The 27,999-nt window shown below is 39.8% G+C and overlaps 1 protein-coding gene across 4 annotated transcripts in view; it reads right to left on the reverse strand.

Annotated features, from left to right (window-relative positions):
- Positions 1 to 25,151, reverse strand: part of LRP1 (LDL receptor related protein 1) — a 385,724-nt gene extending 360,573 nt beyond the window's left edge. For 3 of the 4 annotated variants that reach the window (XM_058173442.1, XM_058173441.1, XM_058173440.1), the window contains exon 1: positions 24,297 to 25,142. In XM_058173442.1, coding sequence (XP_058029425.1) covers positions 24,297 to 24,390 — 94 coding nt within the window. In that variant the 5' untranslated portion in view covers positions 24,391 to 25,142. Of the gene's footprint in view, positions 1 to 24,296 lie in introns of all 4 variants that reach the window. The other variant, XM_058173443.1, reaches the window with a different exon arrangement.
- Between the last annotated feature and the right edge of the window lie 2,848 nt (positions 25,152 to 27,999).

Below are 27,999 nucleotides of genomic sequence, written 5' to 3' on the forward strand. Positions count from 1 at the left end.
GCCCCACCAGCCATTGTAGCTGTGCTGGTTGAGAATGGCAGCAATTGCAGACCAAAGTATCTAGAATGTACCAATTAGAATAAAGATGCTCTGGAAGTTGTCCATCCGTTTCAAGTTATGGCTGAAGCTCACAGAAAATTGACAACTACGACAATGATGCACCAGCAACTTATTTGTTTATTTAAATATCAGAGACAATGACTATATGATTTTTTTTTTCTGTTCTGGGCAAACCAGAACTCAAGAGTTGTGTGAATGTTCCCTGGTTCACAAATACATCTTACAGAAGGAATGACTATACATATAAAACATATAACATTCCTAACGAGGAAAAGCCCAAAGTGAAAAACATCAGCTTTCAATATCTAACACCCTATAGAACTAGGAATAACTTAAGCAGCTCCACAGAGAAAAAGGAGGGGAAGGAAAGGGATTTTTCCTTTATTGTCCCAATTTTATTTACTGCTATCACTTTTATACAAGAACTTTAACAAGAACACTGGGATGGTTTAAGGAGAGGGATTCTTATTCCCAAATCTTTTAAAAATAGAGAAAAAAGCTGGAGAACGTTGTATAGAGAGAAAAGCCAGAATCACATTCCTGCTAGGGTGGAGTTCTGTTTTCACACAGCTAGTAATATGTATTGACTTATGGCAAGGCATCATAGCTCAAATACTGAAAGCTGGAAACTGATCCTTAATTTGTATGCTCCTGGAAAATAGCAAAGTTCAGTAAAGTGTCAATTCTACAGAGCTCAGCTGAGCAGACCATCCGAATATGGGCTTCAACCCAACAAATCTTGATGTTTTGTGAATCCGTCTGGAAATCTCATATTCTACATTATATGCATTTTACTCTTTTTGTTATTTATTACATATGGTTATGTAATGCCCAGAGTCAAGGCAGTTTACACAATCAACAAAACAGCCATTCTTCAACTCTCCCAAACCCCAAAATATGTGAGCTTGGAAGACTGAAATCAAACCAGGAAAAAAAAGCCTAAAAACCAAACTAGAAACACCAAAAGGGCAGCCCAATACTACCTCAAATGCACAAAATGCTTCCTAAAGAGGAAGTCGTAACAGCTTTCAAAAAGAAAAAAAGAAAGTCCTACTAACTTGGAGGCTCAAAGAAACTTCAGTGTTCCACAGGGCTACCATTGAGATGCATTCTCCAATCTCCCTCAGGGCAGGGACCCTAAGCATTCAAGGGAGCCACAGTCTACTCCTGAAGGTGAATGGGAGCTCAGCTGTGTATCATTTTCTAGTTGACACCAGCAATTTGGATTTAAGACATGGAAACCAAAACGCAACTGCGGCATATGAATTTGACTCATTCAGCTCTGAGTCACCTCTTCCCTACACTGGTCCATTAAACTGAGGCCTCAAAATAATGCTGGAAAGCAAGTTCAATATCACATAAATAACATTTATCAAGTAGGAATGAGAAGAGATAGAAATAATTTTTGAGAAGAAATTTTTAATCAAACTGTAAATTACCTTTAAACTTGGGGGGGGGGGAAGTACTCTTTGTGCAAACTGTGTTGATGACTTTTTAGACAAAAATTCTTGAAATGTTGTCACCACCATCTCCCTACATTCATGACCCAAAGTCCATTCACTGTCTCAGCTCAATCTCTCCAGGGTCGAGATCCATTTGTCCCCCCAGTTATTAAGTACAGGAAAATTTTGATTGAAAAGCTTCTTGACTAGCACATTTGTGCTTAGAATTATTATGGATTAGAGTACATAAAATAATTCAAACGCAAATAAATAATTTTATTTTGGAATCATTTTTGGATTCAACATTTTGTTTGAACATGCTTCTGAAAATCAGAAGGAATAGGGAGACAAATTAATATTTATTATCAATAATATTTTCCATTATTTTTTTAGTGGTCCATAATCTCAAAGATTGGAGAAATGAATTTTAGATTCTGAGCTGTCTCTTTCAAAACAGCTGTGAGGATCTTTATGAAGCAGCATTTATTTGATGTCGGTATTATTGACTTTCCACAAACTATTAAACTTGGCTGTTCTCCCAAGCCTTGGAGTAGGAAGGGATTGGGTCCCTTGGGATTTTATTTGTATAATGAAGTTGATTCTCCAGTCAGCTGCATTCTTTTTTATACATGCTGTTTTCCTTTAATTGTAAGCTGCCCAGAGTCATTGAGGAGTTGAAATTGAATAAGTTTAAATAAGGGGGAGGGAAGGAAAAATGCTATTTAAAATAAGAGGGGATAGTTAATTCTTTGAAACCTCCAGACAACAGAGGTCAGCACTGGATGCAGATGAGGAGAGTGGTACTATACCATGTTTGGAGAGCACAACAGGCTGGAAAAAGGGACCAACATTGCACAGCACATATATCTATCTTTCTGTCAAGTCCAATCTTGGGACATTTTAGTGTAGTCTCAGAAGACATGGCCATTGTTAAAATGAAGAACAAAAAAATAAAGTCTCCTTCAAGTGGCTCTCAGCTCCTGGTGACTTTCACAGAACCTGTTCTTGGCATGATACAAAAATTATTCATGCTTTCACTCTTCTCAAAACTGCATCTGTTGAGAGCTAAAAGAGCTGGCGCTTCCATTTTAAACAAAGACGAATTTTTAAAATAATAAGACAAAGAAAAAGTTTAATTTATAAAACCTCAAGTCTTATTTATAACATTGTTAGTTAAATAAGATTTCTAAATAGCTACTCACCTGTAGGAAATGAGAATGGCATCCAGTTAACCAGAACAGCAAACCTGGTAAAAAAGTAGGTTTGCTCCTAACAATTTCCAGCCATCTAATATCAGGTAATGCAGGTAATGAGATATTGCAGGTAATACGATATTTCCCCCAAATAAATACCTTAGGTATTCCAATACCAATAGTGCTTAGACTTATATACCACTTCATAGTGGTTTACAGCCCTCTTTAAGGAGTTTACAGTACATATTTCTGAGCCCTCATTTTATTGACTTTTGCTGAGTCAACCTTTTGCCAGTTAGCTGCATTTTACTGCCCCACCCCCAAAGTCCTCAAAATGTAATATACAATCTGATCCCATAACATGGATTACACCTCTAATAGAGCATCTAATCATTTGAAACTGCTTAGAAGGAACAATCCAGTGCCATAGCTCAAACATGGCTTTTTGACACTTCTTTCCTGGAAAAACAATAGTAGAAGAAAGTCTTACTTACTGCAAGTAAGACCTGCTTCTATCTCTCATTTCAAATTCACTTTTCTTTAATTCCCAAGAGATGCATTCTCTACAGACTCCAGGATTCAAAGTGGATACAACAGGAAATACCAAGATAAACAGGATGTCATTTGAGCCAACAAATAGCAGAACCATAATGGACAAACTAATCTCTCATATTGTTGTAAAAAAAACATTTCTGAAAATACTTTCTCACAACATAGAATCAGTGTTAAGAAAAGAGAAGGGGGCTTTGATTGATTCAGATACTTCTTTTTGCTTATTTGGGGCACCCCAGAGCATTTTCTGTACCCTACTTCAAATACCTTTGTTTTTGCTTGGAAATACCTCCCAATGGGTCACTCAACAATGTGTCACACAACTTAAGAATTTAGGGTTTTTAAAATTATAAATCCACAGAACTATAGTAATTCAATGCCTAATCAAATCTTAGCTACTAATCACAAACTCAAATTGACATTTTCAAATGCCCCTGGCCATATATTATTAGTGTATTTACCTGAAAGACTAATCTTCACCCCATAAATGAAGAGCCATCTTTTGATTCATTGAGTAAAACTGACAGCTAGCATTCTTACATCTAATATTCCTTGGAGAAAATTTAGGATTATCTTCCTCTTAAGTATATTCAGCATTTGAAAAGAGAGACAAATCACTCAAGATTCCTGAAAGCAGAACATTGCAACAGATATGCCAGTAGTCCTCGATTTACGACCACAATTGAACCCAAAATTTCTTGTTAAGTGAGACATTTGTTGAGTTTTGCCCCATTTTACAACCTTTCTTGCCACAGTTGTTAAGTGAATCACTGCAGCTGATTAGTTAGTAACCCAGCTATCGAGTGAATCTGGCTTCTCCATTGACTTTGCTTGCCGAAAGATTGCAAAAGGGGATCACATGATCTTGGGACACAGCAACGGTCATAAATATGATCCAGTTGCCAAGCATCTGAATTTTGATCACATGATCATGGGGATGTTGCAAAGGTCATAAATCACTTTTTGCAGTGTCGTCGTAACTTTGAACAGTTACTAAATGAACTGTTGTAAGATGAGGACGACCTGTATTTGGACAGAAGCTATAAAAATGTGAACTCTTTCAAGATTCATTAACATAATTTTGCAGATTAAATTTTATCCACTACTGATTTTGGTGGGAAGGTAACAGCGCTCCGTGATGTCGTGCTGACCTCATGACCGCGAAAATGTCTTTGGACAGCGCTGGCTCAATGGCTCTTGAAACAGAGAGGAGCATGCCCCGTATAATCGGCAATGAGTAGCAGAGTAAAATCCACAGGGACTCCTTTTTTACTGATTAAAAAATTATAATCTGAATGTTTGGACCTATGTATTACATAACCTTCAGATAGAGAAAAAAAAATCCAAGCATGTATCTTACTAAGCATTCTTGTAAAATGGACAACTTTCTATAGAATAACTCACCTTATTTACCTTTTAATAAAGCAGCTATTTTTAATATGGTTCAACATTATATACTTGTTTTACATTAGAGCAATACTTAGCACTCAATTGTAGCAAGGCAGTCGTGGAAATTATAAGACATTCTGGACATAGTGCCAAAAATATGTAAAGAAAGAGCTGCAATCAGAAATATAAATCAAATTTACAGAACAATCTAATACATGTTTATGGAAAGCAAGTTATGGCAAATTCAGGAATGTTTATTCCCAGGTCAGTGTATATCTAATACTGCACCTTTAGTAAGGCCGTAGGGCAAAAAAACCATTTTTGATGCCTGATTAATCTTTAAAATATCTTATGTAAGGTTTTAAATTATTAGATACTATTCTTGCTATCCTTCAAAATTCCTTTGATATTAAATGTTGTTCTGCAATCTTCACTATAATCATATCATGGAGCCAGCTGGCTGACCTTGGGCCAGTCACGCTCTCTCAGCCCTAGGAAGCAGGCAAGGGCAAACCACTTCCAAAATCTTGCCAAGGAAACTGAAGGGACCTGTCGAGGCAGTTGCAAGGAGTCAACACACTGACTCAAAAGACCAATACATCCCATCCCCAAAACAACAAGTATTAAACAGGTCAATTTCAGCAATTTTATTTAAATCCGATAATTTAGTTTTATTCCTGATGGTGGTAGCATTATTCATTTGCCATATTAGGGTAAATGAAAAAGTTTGCAAGCTCTGGGCTTAACATGGCCCGAACAGACTGTTTTCTTGTTTGCTGTCAAGAAAATAATCATATACCAGTAGTCCTTGACTTACAACCATTCGTTTAGCGGCCGTTCAGTTACAATGGCACTGAAAAAAGTGACTTATGACCTACAACTGTTGTAACATCCTCATGGTCATGTGATCAAATTCAAATGCTTAGCAGTTGGTGTGTATTTACGAGAGTTGCATTGTCCCTGGGTCATGTAATCACCATTTGCAGCCTTCCCAGGCAAAGACAATGGGGGAAGCCAAATTCGCTTAATAACTGCATGACTCACTAAACAACTGCACTGATTCTCTGAATAACTGTGACAAAAAGTTCGTAAAATGGAGGAAAATTCACTCAACAGCTGCCTTGTTTCAGCAATGCAAATTTGGGGCTCAATTGTGATCGTTAAGTTAGGACTACCTGCATAAGCCCATGTTCAAAAATAACAGTAAGTTTATAGACCTAAGATGGCAAACCTATGGCACGCATGCCACAGGTGGCATGTGGAACTATATCTGTGGGCACACAAGCGTTGCCCTAGTTCAGCTTCAGCGTGCATGTGCACACCGGCCAGCTGGTTTTTGGGCCTTCCGGACCCACTGGAAGTCGGAAAATGGACTGTTTCCGGCCTGTGGAGGAACTCCAGGGGGGGTGGGGAAGGCCGTTTTCACCCTCCCTAGGCTCCAAGAAAGCCTCTGGAGCCTGGGGAGGGTGAAAAACAGGCCTTGCAGTCCCATTGGAAGTTGGGAAACAGGCTGTTTTCGGCTTCTGAAGGGCCTCTGGGAGGGGGAGGCAGTTTTCGCCCGCCCCGGGCTCCAAGAAAGCCTCTGAAGCCTGGGGAGGGTGAAAAATGGGCCTACCAGTCCCACAGTACCATCGCGTGCCAAAAGCAGGGGGAACACAGGGGGGCTCATGTATGCATGCACAGAGGGGGTGGGGCGCATTGAATTATGGGTGTGGGCACACATGTGTGCCACCCCCACCCCCCACTCCCCTCTGCTTTTGGCATGTAATGCCAAAAAAGTTCGCCATCACTGTTATAGACCGTATTAAAGTGGGGTGGTGAGACATACAGTCTAAAGGAAATTGACTGCCTCAAGCCATCTTAGAAATTAGTGACTTAAAATGAGAAGGAATCACAAAGATGACGATCCACCATTTGAGCACCCCTCTAAAATGCAAGCTGCCTCATCAACACCTCTAATGCCCATTCAGCCCTGACTGAATGGAAGCCTCCTGGAATTAGAAGAGTCTTGGCTCGACTCGAAAGTTAAAAAAAAACAACAGAGAAAAACAAACATTCTGGAAGAAAGTCATGACAAACATTTCCTAAGGACACTGCAGAGGTGGAATTAAAATTTGACTCAAGGGTATCTTTACCTCTGTAAATAGCTCATTAATACGACACTCCTTTATTTAGAACCATAGTGTCCTTAATGGAGTTGTGACATCAACCGACTAATAGCAAATTTTAATTAAAAATATATATACTTCCTCTCTCCGAGCCGGTTTTTAAAACTGAAATGTGTTCCTCAGATTAAGTCATATATCCTGTATATTAAGTCCATTACAGCACGATAAAAATCCAACCATTACCCTATCCGTGATTTTTGGCAGGGCTTAGCATCCAGCATTCTCCAGAAAGGAGAGTGCTGATTAACCCAGAACTTGCTTCCTCCTTTCTAATTTGTCAGTAGATTCGAATGGATACTAGCCTTCTGTTGCTTCTGGAAAATTACTTACAGATTTTTGAACTCCAAAGGAAGAAAACAGTGCAACTATGAAAGAGATTGTCTCCGATAGTAAAAGGCAGTCCTTTTCCAGATTTATTTCAGCAAAGGCCATATAACCATTTCTTAAAGAGACTGCTGCACCTGTAACATTCCTACGTTTAGTAAGGGTGTAGGGTTCACCCATTGCATGAAATTATAGGTAGAATTTTTGTTGTTGTTGTTATTTTGGTTTCATTTTAAGTCTTTACTGTTTTGTTATATTTTATTCCGTTTTTCCCTTGCCCTTTTTTAAGTCTATTTTTTATTACCTGTAGATTGTATATGATGGTTATGCTGTCATACTGGTAGCTGTTTTTGGTCATTGTTTCTGGGTTTTTTTATCTTGCTAATCATTCATTGTTGTTAAATAAAAAAATTGGGATTGGTTTCACATTCTGTACAATATAGACTTATATACCGCTCCATAGTGCTTTGTAGCATTCTCTGAGCAGTTTACAATGTCAACATTTTGCCCACAACAATCTGGCTCCTCATTTTACCAACCTTGGAAGGAAGGCTGAGTCAACTTTGAGCTCCCTCAGGATAGAACTCCAGCCTGTGCCTGAAATGCTACACATTTAACCATTGCATCACCAGAGCTCCTATCTAATACTATCTATGGGGGTTTACAAACCATAGTCTGCAGCTCCACTAAACCAGTTAGCATCTTGTGTGGATAGAATTTTCCAAACCCAACCCTACTATCTGTTTACACATTTTCTTTTTCTGATGTCCTAGAAATAATTCATACTTACCATGGACAAGTAGTATTTTGAAGAACAATTTAACCAAGTCATGTTTCAATCTTGCCTAGCTTTGGAGAAAGTAAACAAAACACAGTTTACAGCTTATCAGAGCAGAAATGTCCATGCCCTCAAGTCAAAGAAAACTTATGCAAATAAATTATTCACCTTTTAAGGTTGTGATTTTCAATATCAATTAAGCCTTTGTCAATTTTCAAATGTCTGGCTGAGATTAGAACATCATGTTTCTGTGCAATAGGTGAAAACTTGGAATCTGCAATAATGGATAATAAAATTCCAAGACTCTCTATAGATCCTAAATAGACAATAGGACAAAAGAGGAAACAGCTACATGAGGCTTAAGGACTGATTGATGCTAAGACACAAGGCCAGCATTTATTTATTTATTGGGAAACCTTACTATTGTCCAGAAACCCTTGCTTTCTTCCTATTAACATGCAAATGGTTTACCAATTCAAATACTTTCCTACTGTGATTATACAGCTATTGCTCAAATCTCAGGAATCAAACTGTTGAAATTTCTCCGTATTATTCCAGTTCAGGGTACAGAAGACCGTATTATTTTACAATCAACTGTTCATGGAAGTCCCTTTCTTTTCTTTCTTGCACAATATGTTCTGTTCTTTTGGACAGCAAAGAGTATAATTAGGGGAGAACACTTTAGAATGCAGGAAGTCATGCTGGACAACTAGTTCAGGAGACTGGATTCAGGAATCTAGAATTTCTATAATTTTATAACTTCCCAAAATACAATTGTGCATGATATCATCTGGACCTTTCAAGTAAGAATTTAAGTTGAGAAGAAGGTGATCACATGAAAGGATGCATTGCTAAACTAACATTCCTGGGCACAAAAATCATCCTAAGGGGAGCCCTGGTGGTGCAGTGGTTAAAGTGCAGTATTGCAGGCTAACTGCCCACAGCCTATAATTCAATTCTGATGGGCCTCAGCTTTCCATCCTTCTGAGGATAGTAAAATGAGGACCCAGATTGTTGGGGGCAATATGCAAATAATGCCTCTACATTATAAACTGTCCCAACAGCACTGTAAACTACTATGTAGCAAGATGTAAGGCTAAATGCTATTGCTATGGCTATGCAGAGAGATTTTATTTTTTTAATTTTATTTATTACATTTCTTTTCTGATGTCCTAGAAATAATTCATACTTACCATGGACAAGTAGTATTTTGAAGAACAATTTAACCAAGTCATGTTTCAATCTTGCCTAGCTTTGGAGAAAGTAAACAAAACACAGTTTACAGCTTATCAGAGCAGAAATGTCCATGCCCTCAAGTCAAAGAAAACTTATGCAAATAAATTATTCACCTTTTAAGGTTGTGATTTTCAATATCAATTAAGCCTTTGTCAATTTTCAAATGTCTGGCTGAGATTAGAACATCATGTTTCTGTGCAATAGGTGAAAACTTGGAATCTGCAATAATGGATAATAAAATTCCAAGACTCTCTATAGATCCTAAATAGACAATAGGACAAAAGAGGAAACAGCTACATGAGGCTTAAGGACTGATTGATGCTAAGACACAAGGCCAGCATTTATTTATTTATTGGGAAACCTTACTATTGTCCAGAAACCCTTGCTTTCTTCCTATTAACATGCAAATGGTTTACCAATTCAAATACTTTCCTACTGTGATTATACAGCTATTGCTCAAATCTCAGGAATCAAACTGTTGAAATTTCTCCGTATTATTCCAGTTCAGGGTACAGAAGACCGTATTATTTTACAATCAACTGTTCATGGAAGTCCCTTTCTTTTCTTTCTTGCACAATATGTTCTGTTCTTTTGGACAGCAAAGAGTATAATTAGGGGAGAACACTTTAGAATGCAGGAAGTCATGCTGGACAACTAGTTCAGGAGACTGGATTCAGGAATCTAGAATTTCTATAATTTTATAACTTCCCAAAATACAATTGTGCATGATATCATCTGGACCTTTCAAGTAAGAATTTAAGTTGAGAAGAAGGTGATCACATGAAAGGATGCATTGCTAAACTAACATTCCTGGGCACAAAAATCATCCTAAGGGGAGCCCTGGTGGTGCAGTGGTTAAAGTGCAGTATTGCAGGCTAACTGCCCACAGCCTATAATTCAATTCTGATGGGCCTCAGCTTTCCATCCTTCTGAGGATAGTAAAATGAGGACCCAGATTGTTGGGGGCAATATGCAAATAATGCCTCTACATTATAAACTGTCCCAACAGCACTGTAAACTACTATGTAGCAAGATGTAAGGCTAAATGCTATTGCTATGGCTATGCAGAGAGATTTTATTTTTTTAATTTTATTTATTACATTTGTTTGCCGCCCATCTCACCACAAGGCAACTCAAGTTGCACAACTTCAGTTTGAAACAATACAGACCAGATCCAGATTTTAGCTTCTATATGGATTCCTTGGAAGAACAGATTTGTCTGTGATCAAACGTATGTATGAATCACTGAGTGCTCATACAGGTCGAAATGTTAAATTATTTTTTCCAAATTAACGCAACACTATGTACAAACTGATACTGAATCATAAGTATTTATGACTTAATACTTTGCACTCTCTCTTAGCACAAAATAAGTAATTCGTTAAAATTAGCAGAGTCTTATGCTTTTCTCTTCAATTCCCTAGAAACTCTTTATCTACTGATTATGTGCCATCACGTTAAGAGTCAATTTTAGTGGCCACATAGATTTTTCCACAATGATTTATTTTCAACCTGTTTTTTCAGTTCTTCTAAGAGAACATCAATGCCACTGTAATTGTCAGCCCTTCAAGGTTATTCACATCTGGGAACAGACTTCCAAGATTAGCGCTACACTTTATGGAGATAGGCTATGGTAACAGAATCCTGCAAGCCTGTGTTTTCCCTTCCTTGCCTCTCGTACTCCAGGGAGTCAGGGAGGAGCCAGTTTGAGTCTCTTCCTAATACTTTCCATGTTTCTGGGCTCAAAACTTGTTTTTCATATATTGTGTTGAAACAAGTTTCCAAATAGTTTCTCCAAGGTCATCTCCATGGCTCCCTATATTAATCAAGTCCATCCACTCTATGGCTGGGTCATCCTGTTCTTTTTCCTTCTACCTTTCCCAGCATTATCAACTTCTCAAGGGAGTTGTGTCTTCATACAATGTGCCCCAAAATACGATAATTTGAACTTGGTCATTTGTGCCTCAAGTGAGAACTCTGGAACGACTTCTTCTGTGTTTTCATTGTTTTGTTTTCTCAGCTATCTGTAGAACTGACAACAGTCTTCTCCAACACCAAAGTTTAAAAGGATTGATGCTCCTTCTATTCTGCTTCTTCAAGTCTTGATTCTGACATCTGCAGAGTACGGCAGAGTATGAATCCGATTTTGTACATATAGACCAGGGCTGTCAAACTTGCGACCTGCGGACCAGGATGCATCAACCAAGCATATATGACTTCATTTTTGTATTTTTTGTTTATTGCATCTGCAATAATGTCTCTTGTTCTTTAGCCTTTTCTAAAACCAGCCTGTGATATTTCCTATCCATGTAAGGCATTAGTCTATGATGGATACACATTATTTTACTAGCATTTTAAATTAAGGTTATTGTGCAATAGTTTGCACACTTTGATAAGTCTTTTTTCTTCCATAAAGACTGACCTCTCCCAATCTGTTGGTTAGTGTATCATTTTTCAGATTTGTAAAGATAGTCTGATTAGAACTTCTAGTAATTCTTTGGTTGTTTGGTAGTTTAGATTTTTTTTTTAAATTCTGCTTTTATTCTTTTTTAGAAATAATTCAGGATGGTGAAAATATTGAATACTCCTTCCTCCTCCTATTTTCCCCACAACAACAATCCTTTGGACTGAGAGTGTGAGTGGCCCAAAGACACCTGGTTGACTCTCATGCCTAAAATAGGACTAAAACTTCAATCTTCTGCTTTCTAGTCTGGTTCCTTAACTACTATGTAAATATTCCCTCAATTCTTGTAGCCTTCCATCTTGAAATGAACAGGGTACTGACTTAAGTCCACCTTTTAAAAACAAATTTGCAGGGCTGGTCACAATCTTTTCTTAAGAACATGCAGAGACAAAGAAAACTTGCTAGAGGAAATGGGGCAGAGAAATTGGGAGGATGGAACAACCAAGTACGTGTGCAAAGCCATAGAGACCATCTTCCTAGAGCAGGGGTCTGCAACCTTAAACACTCAAAGAGCCATTTGGACCCACTTCCCACAGAAAAAAAAACACCGGGAGCCACAAAACCCTTCCCGTGTCTGACTATTTCTTGAGCGGCCACAAAACTAGCATATATAGTTGAATGAAACATTCTGTTTTCTTCTGAAATTTTTATTTCCTTGGATTTATCCATGGTTGGCTTACCAGGGGTTGAAAAGCTCAATAAATTGAGCACCAGCGAGTGTTGCACATTGGCAGTTGTGACACATATTTTGAGTGACAGGGAGCTGCAGCAGAGGGGTGAAAGAGCCACATGGCATAGGACCGGGTTATTTACGGGACCGCCTGCTGCTACCAATTGCCTCCCATCGACCAGTGCGCTCCCATAGGGAGGGTCTCCTCAGGGTGCCGTCGATTAGACAATGTCGACTGGCGACCCCCAGGGGGAGGGCCTTCTCTGTGAGGGCTCCTGCCCTCTGGAACGAGCTGCCTCCAGGGTTACGTCAAATCCCTGACCTCCGGACCTTTCGCCGCGAGCTGAAGACATTTTTGTTTCATCGCGCAGGGCTGGCCTAATAGTTTTAATGGGGGTTTTATTAGAGTTTTTAGTCTCTCTTAGCCAAACTGAATTTAGTTTTTTTAAATGTTTTTAATGTTTGTATTTTTATTTTTACCTGGCTGTAAACCGCCCTGAGTCCTTCGGGAGAAGGGTGGTATATAAATCAAAATAATAAATAAATAAATAAAAACATGAGGCTCCAGATCCGCAGGTTGCTGACTCCTGTCCTAGAGCAACGTCAAATCTAGAACGAATGCTGTGCTGTGTTTCTTCTCCCTCACATGCCCACAAACTGTAATCCCTAAAAGATTATAAATTATGAAAAAGACAAGAACTTCACTCAATCATATCAATATTCCATTGAGACTGCTATTTTATTTGACAACCAGATTTATCCAGAGGAAAAATGACCCTGAATTTAAGATGAACCCTCCCCCCACTAAAAGAAAGGTTCATCTACTTTATTTAATATTCATCTGCTTTCTTTGATATTCACTGAGTAAATCAAAGATTCTCCCCTTATAAAAGTAATTTATTTGAAGACAATTTGAATTATTGAATCTTTCCTTGGAAAAAAAATTGTGGTATTTTTTGCATCTATGGTTTTTGTTTGTTTTATTTTAAACTGGAATTCTCTGGAAATATTTCAAGATGATATAATACTACACACACATACCAAAAAAAAAAAAAATCCAGTAGGCGAATAAAACTTTAAAAACAGCAGAACATCTTAATACTTTGAGATGCTCACGGAAATCCTGGAGGCAACAACATTCAATTTCTCTTGCTTTGTAGCAGTTGATATTCAATAATCTACCATCTCCAAAGGAGATTCCATAAACTAGCAGCTATTTTTAATATATAATTCCCAGAATTCCTGGGGTTTAAAGGAAGAATAAATTCCCAAAGCATGTACCCATCTTTGTTGTGATATATTTCTTAGAATTTATCTCTATCATAATAATTAGAGCTGAGTTAATCTTTCCACCAAACAAACCTGAGGGATTGGATTAATTTGTAATAATCATTGCAATCCATTTATCTTGTCAACATAGTGCACAGAGTCTACAAAGGAATTAGAAGACTTAGAGAAAGAGTAACACGAAAGACTTCAAATTCTCTCTCAGACACACAGGCACATACAAGTAGTCCTCAACTTATGACCAGTCACTTAACAACAACCATTTGAAGTTACAACAGACCTCCCCAGGGCTTCTTACAACCCTTTTTCAAAGTTACAATAGTCACAGACTCTTGCACAAACACGCAATCGCATTTTGGGTGTTTGGCAACCAGCTCACCTTTACAGCTGTTTGCAATGTCCTGTGGTCATATGATTCCAATTTGCAACTTTTTTGCCCTTTCCAACATTAACTTCTGGTTTCCAGAAAAAAACATCCATTGGGGGAAATGGATTTGCTTAACAACTGCAGTGTTCACTTAATGGCCACTGCAAAAAACATGCCAAAAATAATAGGACCCAGTCATGTGCAATATCGTCTCTCTTTTATTCACCTCAATAAAGGATCTAGATTCTACCACACTTCATTTGTAATGAGCTCCCATCTCTCCATTCAAACAAATTATTTGTTTATTGCTGTAAGCTGCCTAGAGTAGCCCAACGGCAAGATAGGCAGCAAATAAATATAACAAACAAAAAAACAAATAAATATATAAAAACACAACTATAGGAACAAACTCATTGACAATTTTTTTTAAAATCAGCCTTTGGCCTAAACAACTTCACAAGCCCTTTTTCTGAGGACAAAAGTGAAGGTGATTTATATACACTACCGTAAAGCCACCAAAATAAAGCATTAAATATTGAAACATACTTGATGTTGGACATTATTGTTTTATAGAGATAGCTCCTTTTCAGATTAGGACCACAGTGCTTGGGGGGTGGGGTTTGTTATAATTTTATTCTACCCTTTTTTTGCGTCAGTTGTCATTTGCCTGGGATATATTATAAATAATACCTTTCAGCATAAACAGGAGCCATACGAGGGGATTTTCAAAGAGATAACAGGGGAAAACAAGGTAGTAAAAAAGAAAGAAACCTAGAGCTCTCCCATATGCTTAGCAGAATACAAATTCATCTAACTCAGTTTTGTCTACAGGGCTTAAAAGCAGAAATTTACAGTTTTAAAAAGGGAATGTTTTCATATGCAAAGTATCTAGGATTGTCTGGATTCTAGCACTTTCTCATGTCACTTATTTGTAAAAACAGATAGTAGCCTGTTCTAAGCATGGCTTGAAAAGCTGCTGCTTAATATTATGTGTTGTATGGTCCTAAGCAGGGGTGAAATGCTACCAGTTCGGACTGGTTCGACTGAACTGGTAGTGATGGCGGCGGGTGGTTCGGAGAAAGGCAACGCAAGGCTCCGCCCACCCACCCGGTCGTCTGACTGGCCCCGCCCCCATCTATTCTCTACTTCCCGAGTCTCAGCTGATCGGGAGGAAATGAGGATTTTACAGTAACCTTCCACGCCCAGCAAGCTACGCCCACAGAACCAGTAGTAAAAAATTTTTGAATCCCACAACTGGAGAGAATGCATGGATTTGGTTCAAAATTTGCTGCAAGGTATCTTATTACAAAATGCAAGACATTATTGCAGCTTCCTCAATCTTATCTATGGAGGTTCTCAGTCATCCAGGTCATGGTTGTCCCAAAGGTGTTTTTTCAAGGGGCGACTGAGAGATCTCAGAGCTGAAGAAGCTTCTTAAATGAGAAGAAAAGAAAAACCAGAAAGTCCAGTTGCCTCTTCAAAAAGCACCTTTGGGACTTCCTCAATCTTGTGTCTTCCACATCTGCTGGACCACAGCTGATTTAATTCCCAATCCTTGGAGTGATGTCCAACGTATTAATGGAACAAAAGGTTGGAGAAGACTTCTTTCTCAGTTTATGACTCCCTGATGACCTATATCTAGAAAGATACTGCAGTCCAGAAGCCGAGGAATTCTAACTGAAGGGTCCTTGGTGCTCTCTGAGCTTGGTTGTTTTACGCGCAAGATGTTCCATGCTAGCGCTGATGATGTCACCTAGTTCAGGTAATGAATAGTTTGCAAGAAAACAACCAAGCTCGGAGACCACCAAGGACCCTTTTTTTCACCCCTGAGCTACAAATATTCACCTACATTAGTAGAGTTTCTACTGCTCAATAATTTGGGAGCCCTTTGCTGGGAAGAATTCAAAGCCTTTGTCTTAGCTGTTTCTCTATGATGAAGCAAGAAAACAAGCAATGAAACCATTCCATGAAACAGAATGGCAAGAATATTGCACCATTTTTTCTTGGGGTATGTGGTTTGGCACAGCTCACATCTGCACTGAATTAAAAGGCTCCTGGAAAAAAATAAAAGACTTGGTCCAAAATCACTCCATGTAAGCTCCCAAGAGGTTGAAATATGCAGAAATCTTTTAAAAGGAGTTCCAGTCCACGTGCCTGGCCATTTGTGCCGGAAACTGTGAATTCCCAGACACTCAGCTGGATTCTGCCCAATTCTAGAATGATCAGTCTGCTACTTCATGGGAACTACAGTTGCATTGTGCAGTCTGATTGCACAAAAAATGGATGTGCTATGCCAAGGTGTATCTAAGAGTTCAGCATATAACTGCCACATGAATTATACAAATCACTCTCTCCTTGCTTGTGTCCATTCTCAACTAGACAAAAGGAATGCTAATTTGATACTGAATTATGGCTTGGGTGAAGCTGTGCAGAGACACTGTCTAGAAGCATTCTGTCTTTCTTCTTGAGTAATGCATAGGGAAAGGATACAATCTCTCTTCTGTTGAGCATCTTTACCCAAAAAAGAGAGGGATGATCAAAAGCTTATTTAGTAAGCTTTATGGAAAGAGATGTCCTTTGGAACACATTTCCTCTCTACAAGGCCAAATAAGCCTCTTTTGCCCTTCGCTTAACTAAAATAATATTATACTTGTGTATCTTTAAAATCTAAGTGCTATCTAGCCGCATGCTATTCTTGTCAAGTTGCCATCAGCTGAAATAGGAAGGAAAAATAATAATTCCTGTTACTAAGTTGGTGGTCCATGGCCTACAAAAATTAAATTGGTACTTAAAAGTGCCACTAAAATCAACTGGCTAGAAGCTAAGTAATTTCACAATTAAAGACTATCCTAGAATGGACTTGTAGAGTATCAAATACTAGACACCTTCTATGCAAAATGGTCAATAAATATTTAAATATGCCAGACCAACAGATCAGATTTATCAACACCTGGGTATCTAAAATATCTTCAACTTTGATCAAGGATGAATTGTTGCTCTCCCATTATAATGCAGACTTAAAGAAATCAAAAGGAACTTGCTTTATCTCTTTCTTTGTTATTAAGAGATTATCTTCATAGGCATTTTTCATAAGTAGTTATATGATTCTGAATAGTGTTTTATGGATAAGACTGATCTCTTAATAACAAAGAAAGAGATAAGGCAAGTTCCTTTTGATCAAGGCCTTCACCATCAATTCTTCGGGTTTGCAAAATACCAATCCAACACTCATTTATTGCCTGGATTCTCAGGCAACTATAAAAGGACTATTAAAATCAGGGCAAAACAATAATCAGTCATCTTACGCTTCACTGAGTTGACCAGAGCCAGTAGAAACAACATAATCAAAAGCAAGCATCCTGGCACAAGTGACAGTTTCCCATTTCTTCTGACACAAAATTCCAAAATAACCTAGTGTGGCAAGGCACATCACCTCTAGCCCACATGCTACAATGCTGTAACTTGCATCCTACAATACAACTGAACTATGTAAAAGTTTGGGGGACAATGGAGTGAAGAGCTCCAAGAGACTGGAGTTGGAAGAGCAAAGGAGAATTCCTTGTGCGGTATCCAAAGGAAAAATGGAGATTCCCCAAACTTATTGCTTGAATCCATGAATGGCTCTTTGAAGAAACATGAAAATTATGGTTTCCCACCCTGTTCAGGACAGAGTAGGAAAATACTGCCTTGTTATTTAAGCATACCCTTCAAATTATGCTTAAATCAAGCATCCTGTAATAGAACAATCCAATAGTATTAGTAGCCACATCTCCAGCTTGTCATTTTCTGTATCTTCACTGTGTACTCAAGGGGTGCAGCAACCTATCTCTAAAATCCCAATTCCCACCCTTGCTTAGGTTCTGGAGATGTACTAGTATTCTGCAAGTCCCAGACCCAGTATGGGTAAGTCCTCAACGTATGACCACAATTGAGCCCAAAATTTATGTTGCTAAGTGAAACATTTGTTAGGTGAGTTTTGCCACATTTAGTAACTTTTCTGGCCACATTTGTTAAGTGAATCACTTGAGCCAAAAGGGCCTCTTGTGGCTCAACAGACTAATGCAGTCTGTTATTAATACAGCTGCCTGCAATTACTGCAGGTTCTAGTCCCACCAGGCCCAAGGTTGACTCAGCCTTCCATCCTTTATAAGGTAGGTAAAATGAGGATCCAGATTGTTGGCGGCAATAAGTTGACTTTGTATATAAATATACAAATAGGATGAAGACTATTGCTAACATAGTGTAAGCCTCCCTGAGTCTTCGGAGAAGGGCGGGATATAAATGTGAATAAAAAAAAACTGCAGTTGTTAAATTAGTAACATGATTGTTAAGTGAATCTGGCTTCCCCATTGACTTTGGTTGTCAGAAGGTGGCCAAAGGGGATCACATGACTCCTGGACACTGCAGCCGTCATAAATATGAACCAGTTGTCAAGCATCCAAATATAAATCACATGACCATGGGGATGGATGCAATGGTCATAAGTGTGAAAAATAATGATAAATTACTTTTTTCAGCTCTTTTGTAACTTCCAATGGCCACTAAATGAACTCTTGTTAAGTGGAGGACTACCTGTGTGCATAAACAGTGCCACATTAGGAAACCCTGTTTTATTTGAACCAGGTTGTTGCAGCTCTTTGGAGCATAACAGGTTAAAAATTAATAGCAAGTGTAAGGCAGCTTGTTATCTTCTTTCTGAATTCCAATCTTCTTCCTCCATTTTTCATTGCAGTTCAATGAAAAATTTCTCCATTTTTCATTGTGGCTCATTACATATTTATTGTGGTTGTTATTATCAATTGTGATTACAGCATTTTTATTTAAATATGAAGGAAAATCTATTCTTTTTTCTCTACTACCCCCCCCCCATCTTCTTTGAAACTTTTTTTTGGATGTGGGGAATGATCTCTCACATACATCTGATTACAGACAGGCAAGTTCCCCAACTGTTGGTATCCTCAACTATATTCTGATACAATGATTAGCATCTTGATCATTCCATTAAACCTCAAGAAAGACTATTCCTGGAAGCAAATAGATTCCAGGCCTTGCCAATGAAAATATACATATATACCTTCATACCATTCTTCTGATTAAAGATTCCCATATCTCAAGGCACACATTGCCTATATACTATGGATCCCAGTCTATTATAGTAACATTCCTTAGCAAAGGTTTAGCATGGATCAACCTTCAGTTACAATGATCAAAAAAGAATTCCCTCCCAATAAGATCTTTCATTCATGCAACTGGGTTATATTAATTTTTCCTAATATTTTCTCCTACCATCCTGTCTCCAATTGAAACCTTTCACAACAGCTTGATATTGTAAATGTCTTCATGAACAAATAGTGTTCACATGAGTTCACAGATTCCACATTCAGGAAATCACATGTAGACATGTTTTCATATTCTTCAATGAACAATTTACTTTATTTCCCCTGAACTTTAAAATGCAATGGGGTAATAGTCTGGCTCCTTAACTGTACTACAGTATTAGCAAGTCAAAGTTATTCAGAGAGAAAAAATTGTCTTGCTTTGGGTAAATACAGTAAGATTAACAGTCCATGCAACAATCTGACTACTTTCTGATGTCATTCAGATTCAGATGTTATGCTGTTTTCCTCAATGATTATGTCAAGGCCAATCATGAAGAAATCCACTCTATGGATATTTCAGGCCTTCCTTATATTGTCAGATTTCATTCTTATTAAACCTGTTTATCTTATAAGAGAAATGAGGACCTCTGGTTTTAGCCCTAAGACAGGCTATTAGGCCAGCCCACCAGGCCTAAAATGAGGGCCTGTCTCAAAGGCTATTTCCTCCTACTGTGTGTCTGGCAATTCACCACCACCAGATCTCATCTCAATATGCAGAGATCGGGCTGGTGTCAGAGTTACACAAGATAAGGTAAATTCTTCAAGTCAGATATAGGAATGTCCTCCACGTTTTGAGACAACTCTCAGAATTCAAAGCCAGCAGGATCCGCACTGTTAGTTTCTTCATGGGACTTAGGAAAGGGTCATCTGTTAGTAGAGCTAGCACTGGGCCAAAATGCAGATGATCTTAGTACAAATCTCCACATACCCATAATACCATTTAGTGATCAGAAACTAGTTATTCTCCCTATCATGTACTTCAAAGGTTTGTCGAAGGCTGTTGGAGGAAGGATACGACAGAACTTAAATACATTCTGAGATTCTACTGCAAATCATCATAAAAATTGAGACAGAGAAAAAGCAGTTGTTTGTCCTACCCAGTGTAAACCACGGGTCTCCAACCTTGGCAACTTTAAGACTTGTGGACTTCAACTCCCAGAATTCCTCAGCCAGCAAAGCTTTAAAGAGTTTAACTTTAAAGAGTTAAAGTCCACAAGTCTTAAAGTTGCCAAGGTTGGAGACCCCTGATCTAAACTATATATGTACAGCAAATAAATGACATATCTCCTCCTGGACTATATTGTTGCAAATGCCTGTGAATTTCTTGTGGAAGACACTGGGGGAGGTGGGGGTAGAAATCACACACCAAAAATTAAGATGCACTAAAATCCTTCTCTTTAATTTTTTTTCTATAGTTTACTATCCGGTAATATCACGCATATAATTCCCCTATTTATGTTTTGAGGTGGTACGGTCTATGAAGAAATCATTGCTGGTTGAGTAAACCAGACCAAGGATGTCCTCACACATACACAATCCTTTGTATTACAAAGTAGTTTCGGTGCCTCAGTGAAACACCAGGCTACTAGTGCACTACTGCTAATATCAGGACCTCCATGTGTTCTAATGACTTCTAATACAGTCATTAAATGTGAAACTTCCAGTTCAGTAACTCAGCACAGTATGATGTCCTCAAATCAAAAACCAGTCTTGCTTTCTTTCAGAAGAGGTACTAGAGATAGGGCCAAAGAAACTTGCAAGTGCTTACATGTAGCATTCAGTAATTTTTCTTGGCTCATGCATATAATAATATACACATACACAAACACACCCCTATCCTAACATGTTATATAAAATTTTAGGGCAACAGCAGCTTTGGTCTGGAATTAGTATAATACATCAATTTTACTGGAGTGTTCAAAAGGCTTCTTTCCTACTGGTTCAATGCTTTTTCCTTCATTACCCAGAACTGTTTTTATCGGAATGTCCTTTCTACCCAATGTAAGTAAAACAATTCGAGTCAATTTAAAAGTTCCTGTTGCAATTGGATAATAAGGTTTGTGAAAAACCACTTTTACCCAATTTTGGGTAATTTAAATAGATTTGGGAAATACAGTATTAGTTCCTTGTTAAACTCCCATTTCAAGTTTGTAGTAATGGAGCTCAAAAACCATAAACCAAAGACTTAACAGGAATAGTTTAACAACTAAATCAATTTGCAAATAAAGAATTTTTTAAAATTTAAATACAAAATAAAAACTCACAGCAGGGTAATGACCACTGGAAAAGCCTGCTACATGCATTTTTAAGGTACTCTTGACTTATGTTACGCAAAGTATTAATCCAGATCCAGGTGGACCATGTAGCAGACTGGGGAAGTTGCTTAGTAAGTAGAAGAATAGAAGATGAGAAACAAAGAGCAGCAGCAAGTTTTGGGTACCATATTATCTACCCTCTTCATTTTTACAAGTCCATCAACCACGCATTTAATTTGAAAGATAATAACATTAAGGCAGGAGACACAATATGTCAGTGGTAGAAAAGATGTTTAGACATGCAATTCAAGTCCCTGATGAAAGATTTTTTATATTAGAACTGAGAAAGTTCTCAGACTCAGAATTGCATGTCTAAACATCTTTTCTATTTTCAAGGGGAGCCAATACTAGATCAGGTGAGCCACTGATCTGGACACATGGGACATCAGTAAAACATGGCTTTTCAAACTTGGTGCAAAGGCAAGCTAGTTAGATTCTGCAATAAAAGTCTTTCTGCTTTTCACAAACCAGAAGAGTTTTTCTTAGACAGACCAGTCCAAAACAAATAGGGGCCAGAGAAACAACAAGAAATATTCACAGGGAGCTATGGCAATTCTATTATAGGATGGAGTCCCCCTCTCTGAAAGCCCCATAAAGTTTTCCCATAAGTCTGAATGCCACACCTTGCAAAGAAACCAATCCTTTAAAATTGCCTCAATTGCACTGTCTTTGTTCTTGGTCTTTTTGCCTAATCCCTATGCATCAGCTATTTATTCAAAGCTGAAGGGGAAAAAATATCACTCAATACATTGCATATTTCATGAAGTCAGGATGGGGTGGGGAAAATGAAAAGAATATTTCCAGGACTAAGTTCTTGCTTCAGTGATCCCTGTCTGAATATTAAGCCCTAAAGAATGAATGCCATCCAAGGAGATTTGGCAAAATGCAGAGTAGCCTAGCAGCTCGCTGGCATTAAAACCTTCCAGAGAGAAGTTGGAAAGGGAAAAATGACCTCTTCAATTCAGAAAAGGCAGAGAAGCAGGAGAATTAAAAAAAACAAAAAACAGTTGAGTTTTAGATTTCATGCTGTAATAACAGGTCACACACTTTTGGCTTGATTGCAAGATATCCTGAACTATACCATCAGTTACCACCTGTTTTACCCACCCTTCTGCCTAGCCAGTTGTAAACAACTCTTACCTATCTTCAAAATTCCTCTTCTGTAAAGAAGCTTCAAAATATTACATGTAAAGAGGATACACCGCACCCTGCATATAGCACATAAAAATCTTTTGGAAGGCAGGAAGCCATGTTTTAAATGCAGGAAATTAGACCTTTCCAGAGTGGATCTCTCCATATTCAAAATCTGAATTTTCAGTGAGTCTGAAAAATCACTACTTTGATCTATGGCCACCCCTCAGAGATATTAATGTTTCACACCATTTTACCTTTGGTGACCAAAAAAACAAAAAGCATACGCAATGCAAAGGGATGAGAGATGTACTCCTTCTCTACAACCATTTTGCAGTAGATATGATACTTTGCAAGAACTATTTCAGTAGCAGACATAGTTACTTTCCTGATCCTTCAGGCTAAGATTTTCCATGTCTCAGTTAGAGGAAATAGAAACTTCCTTAAACCCTTATTCTTGCCTCTCCCCACTAAATAACGCCATCACTACATTCCAGCTCTCCATCTCCTTCAAAAAGTATCATTGTTGCCAATGTATGACCTAACAGTTACCTTATTATCTCTTGATATATGCCATGGCATAAGCAAGAGGCACAATGCAGCCCCTCCTTCAATTTGGGGGAAGAGGACACAGATTATTGGTTTTGCAGATGGGACATCTCAACCCAGGTTCCAGTATAATCCAGGCCTTTGGGGTCACCAGCTTCATGGGCATCTCTTATAGTGCACAACTAGATCTTTAGGACAATCAACAAAACATTGATCTTTGACTCTCCTTTTCATTATTCTATCCCCAAATGTATTTTGTGGGGAAGCTTTAATCTCCATTTTACAGCTTCCTTGCCAGTGAAGAGGTGTGATCTACTTGAGGTACCAGCTTCAGGCCTACGCAATGCCAGCAAAACAGGCTCCAAATCTCAATCAGAGTCTGGCTGAAAACAGAAGCAGCAATATCCTAAGTAAATATTTATTTATGAGGAACAAGGAGCCAGAAAGATAGTTGAACTTGGGTATCTTCTTGGCACAGATAAGAATGTACAACGAATCTAGAAAGTACAAGTTTTATATTTTAAAAAAATAACTGGAGGGATGTTGAATACGTGTTAAGGCTGTAATTTTCTACACTACTACCTGGCAGAATCCCCCCCCCCTTGAACTCAATGGGACTTGCTTCGGAATAAACATTCACTGGAATGCACTATTTCGCTCTCATTGTGTTCTAAAGCTACATATTGGCAGCAGGAGAAGAAATTCCATGGATCTCTCCATTCAACATTTGAGAACAGATTTCATTTTAGAAAAGATTACTCTCATTAAGTAGATTCTCATTTTATAGCCTGGTCTTTTTGCCACGGGTCCCCTTCCCTCAAAACAACCTAACTCCTACCTATCTTCATACCTATTCACACAACCATTTGTTCCTCGAAAGAAATCTGCATAAGCCTCAATGGTTTGGCAGGAGCAGGAAACAAAAATGCAGGCAAATGAATGTAAAATATGCAACACCTTCTTTCATACATTGGAGGTGGTTTGTATTTGGGGAAATGTTTTTTTTTTAATGCAACCTTCTCTCCAAAGTGGAAAACATGTGAATTCCTGGACAGTCCCCTTCCTCATCCCAGATTTTTAAGGCAAAACTGTTGTATTAAAAGGGGGGGTCAAGGGAGGCGTACTTTTTAAAAAGACAAACGCAACAAGTAAAACTAACCAGAATATGGTAAAATGCATGGTATAGAAGGAGGGGGAAAGGATTCAACTCACCTTCAAGGGTAAAAACAGGGGCGATCCCTATTAGCATGTGCAAAATTCCTAGTAAAAGCAGCCACAGCCCCACTTCTACTCTGTGGGGCAGCATGTTTGTGCAAAAATATTTTTTTAAAAAAATAAAATAAAACCAGGTTGCCAGCTAGTCCACGGAAGACGCACGGTTGCAGCTGCTGTTTCTTCTTCGTAGCTGTTCACCGTCTACACCTCTTCTTCTTCACTCTCTCCTTCCGAGGGTCTTCAATTCTTTCACCATCCACCGAAGCAGAACCGGGAGAAGGGGGGGGCGACGGCCAGGAAAAAGCCCCTCTCTCTCCTCCTCTCTCCCTCCCAGCCCAGGAGATGAGAAAACCCAGCAGCGGCAAAGGCTGGGGAGGGGAGAGGAGGGGGTTCAGCCCTTCTTAAGCGAGAAAGAAAGATTGCATGCAGGGGGAAAAAATTGGGGGGGGGGTGGATTTTGAACGATCAGCAGCAGTCCGCTTCTTCTGCACTAGCTTAAAAACAAGCCAAGGTAATCGCAGCGAGCATCAAAGGTTCCAAGAACGATGCATAGGGAAGAAAGAAGCCGGGGGAGTGGGGGGGACGACAACACGCCGACAGAAGGGAAAGAAGAAAATTTAAAAGGGGGGGGGGTACTTCTGGATTCCGAGAGAGGCGAAGACGAGCAGCTCCTCTTCCTTCCCAGCCTCTCCGAGTGATGGAGAGGGGAGGATGCACGGGGTTGATGCCGTTTCTGCACCCCCCCGGGAACGCTCTCTGCACGACGCGCTCCTACGCCTCCCGCCACCACAGCCGGACGAAGGAAAAGCAACCCCCGCCTGCCGCACCAGTAGCCTCAGCCGCCTGATGGAGCTCGCGCCGCCTTCTGCCTGCCTGACGTCATAGGCTCCCAGGGAAAGGCAGGGGAGGGCGCTGCAAACGGGGGCTACGCGGCAGTGGGCTTAAGGCGCATGCGCTTTCTGGAGATGCCCTGGTGCCGAATCGTGGGGTAGAGATTGTGGGTTGAGGAAAGCGGGCAGGTTGTACTTTTTTCCAAAACCCTCCGAAAGGAGGATTTATCCCCGTAGCGGCGGGGGGGGGCGCGCGAAAATGGGATGCATGTGGGTGCAGTGTATGGCCAGCGTAAAAAGAGCTCTGTGTACCTCAAAATCACACACACACACCCCGAGATAAATAAATAAATAAGCTGCCTATTTCGGAGGGAAATGTCAAAGGGCGACGCGCGCCTTCTTCGTTTTTCGAAATGCTGTAGCGTGGAGGTGGTGGTTGTTTTTTTTCTCACAGCTTCCCCTCACTCCCGTTTCCCGCCGCCTAACCCAAACCCCACGAAACGCTGAGCGGCGTCCTAATGACAAGGACTGCCCCCTTCCTCTGGCACAAAGGGAAGGCACGCCAGGGAAGCTGCTGGGCGGTGTGTGAGGGTGGTTGGGGGGGCCGTTCAATTGCCACAAACCTTGTGGAGGGAACCGCGCACACCCCCCCCAACAAGTCTCATTCCGAAAACGCGCACACGCACACCTGCCTGCCAGCCAGCCTGCCTGCATTGGGAGTGAGGGGGGGGGACCTGCCGTGCTCAACGTGGCACACCTCTCTCCCCATTAGATAATGGGATGTGCGCAGGCATGCAAGGCAGTCAGGTCCTTGTTGCAAGGGAAGGCACCTATAGGTGCAGCACGAACGCGCGTGGGGTTGTTGTTGTTTTTTTTTGGGTCAGAGCGACGGATGCAGCCAACGCGGTTGAAGGGGTTGCCCTCATAAAGATGTCAGAAAGGCAAAGCAGCCCCCACAGCGCAAGGGGAAAGCGGCCGAGTGGGGATGCCCGATTGCCAGCCCCCTCAGCAAACAATAGAAACCATGCCCGGTAAACGCGGCCGTGACAACTCTTCGCCTGCTGATGCTTTTGATAAGAGCGATTCCCTTTCCCAGCCTTTTTCCAACCTGGCGCCCGCAAAACCTCCCGGAATCCCCAGCCAACGTGGACAAAGGCACCAGACGACAAAAAGACAACCCTGCTTCCTAACTGATGCCCACATTGAAATCAATCGAAAGATGGCAGCCTGCTTTTCCTTAGAGGGGGAGCGCATTTCGGGCACCTCTAAGGGATCGTTTTAATGATTTTTGATAACATAAAAATCTTAAATGTTCCACATCGTGTAACTAGGGGAAGTTTTCGAGGCATCATCTCTGGTAGATTTGATTAAATCGTGGTTTATTCACAGGAAGGCAGAAGTCTGAACCGGTTCTTTTCATTCCCAAATCTAAGAGTAATTAACACATGCAATGCTGCTTTTCTTTTTAAAATGGTCTTATTGTTTCCCTGCTTTTAATCTTATCAAGTGCCCCAATCCTGTGGAGTTGAGTAACCACTAAATCACACAAATGAAATAAAGCCCAAAGTTACTTAAAAGTTACTTAACATTACCAAAATCACTTAAGCATAACAAAAACAACTTATTTAAAGTTTTAATAATAGCTGTCTTATGTCACTGATTTAATCTTTCAAATTGCCCACATTGTGTGGAAATACTTGAAGTTTCTGAAATTCAAATCAAATTTTCCTTCAGCCTTATCTAAAACCTCAAGAACACCCCAGGAGGTCTTGCACATACAGGTCTTCCTGTGAGCCAAGGCCCTCATCAGACAATATTCTTCTCCATCAGCTAAGAGGCACTTCCTTATTCTTTGTATTCCTTGATATTTTAATGCTGAGTTCAACATAGTAAAAATGCTATATAGATAAATACAGTTTGGTTCTGGAATCTTGCAATTACTATGAAATAGAATTGTTTTACTTTTCATTTCATTAACTTATATTGGCTTGTTGGAAGAAATATCCATCTGGGTTCAGTTCCAAGTGGGGACAAAGACACTGGAAACATGGAGGCTGCTTGGAAAGATGGTTTAATGGTGGTCAGGATCACATGGCTTGAGTTCCTGAACAGAAAAGGGCTGAGATCCTGTGTGCTCCCTGGTTTTATGCTTTTTCTGAGCTTTGAACTTTCTGGGGCACAGGAAGAGTACCCTGATTGGTTGTCAAATTCCCAGGGGGTGGGGGTTTTAGCTAGCCTTGCTGGCTGATGTAACCTTCCCAGGTGCCATGTGGTGAAATGGGTAGAGGCTAATCCTATCATGTCCTGAGGGCCATGTCTTAATCCCATCACCCTGGAGCTGAAGGTCTTCTGTGTTGTAGATAAGATGTCTTTTGTCTTTCTGGGGCTATTAACAAAGGTGGGGGCCGCTTTCCAAGAGCATGCTTCTCCTTTTCTCATCCAGGAAGGTATAATATTCTGCTTTTTTAAATATTTCCTAGAATATTTCATTCTTCTAGGAGGGGGGTGGGTGCTAAATTCCTACAGGCTTTAAAAGTTTCCTGCAGCATAGCCTGATCTTGGGATGGATGGATGGATGGATGGATAGATAGATAGATAGATAGATAGATAGATAGATAGATAGATAGACAGACAGACAGACAGACAGACAGACAGACAGACAGACAGACAGACAGACAGACAGACAGACAGACAGACAGACAGACTTCTTATTTCCCGTTAATGCAATTCAAGGTTTTGGTTACCATCTTTAAAGCGCTCCATGGCTTAGGACCGGGATACCTTCGAGACCGCCTTCTGCCGCCGATTGCCTCCCAACGACCTGTGCGCTCCCACAGAGTGGGCCTCCTCAGGGTGCCGTCGACCAAACA

The sequence above is a fragment of the Ahaetulla prasina genome, chromosome 2, assembly GCF_028640845.1.
Source record: "Ahaetulla prasina isolate Xishuangbanna chromosome 2, ASM2864084v1, whole genome shotgun sequence".
Lineage (NCBI taxonomy): Eukaryota > Metazoa > Chordata > Lepidosauria > Squamata > Colubridae > Ahaetulla > Ahaetulla prasina.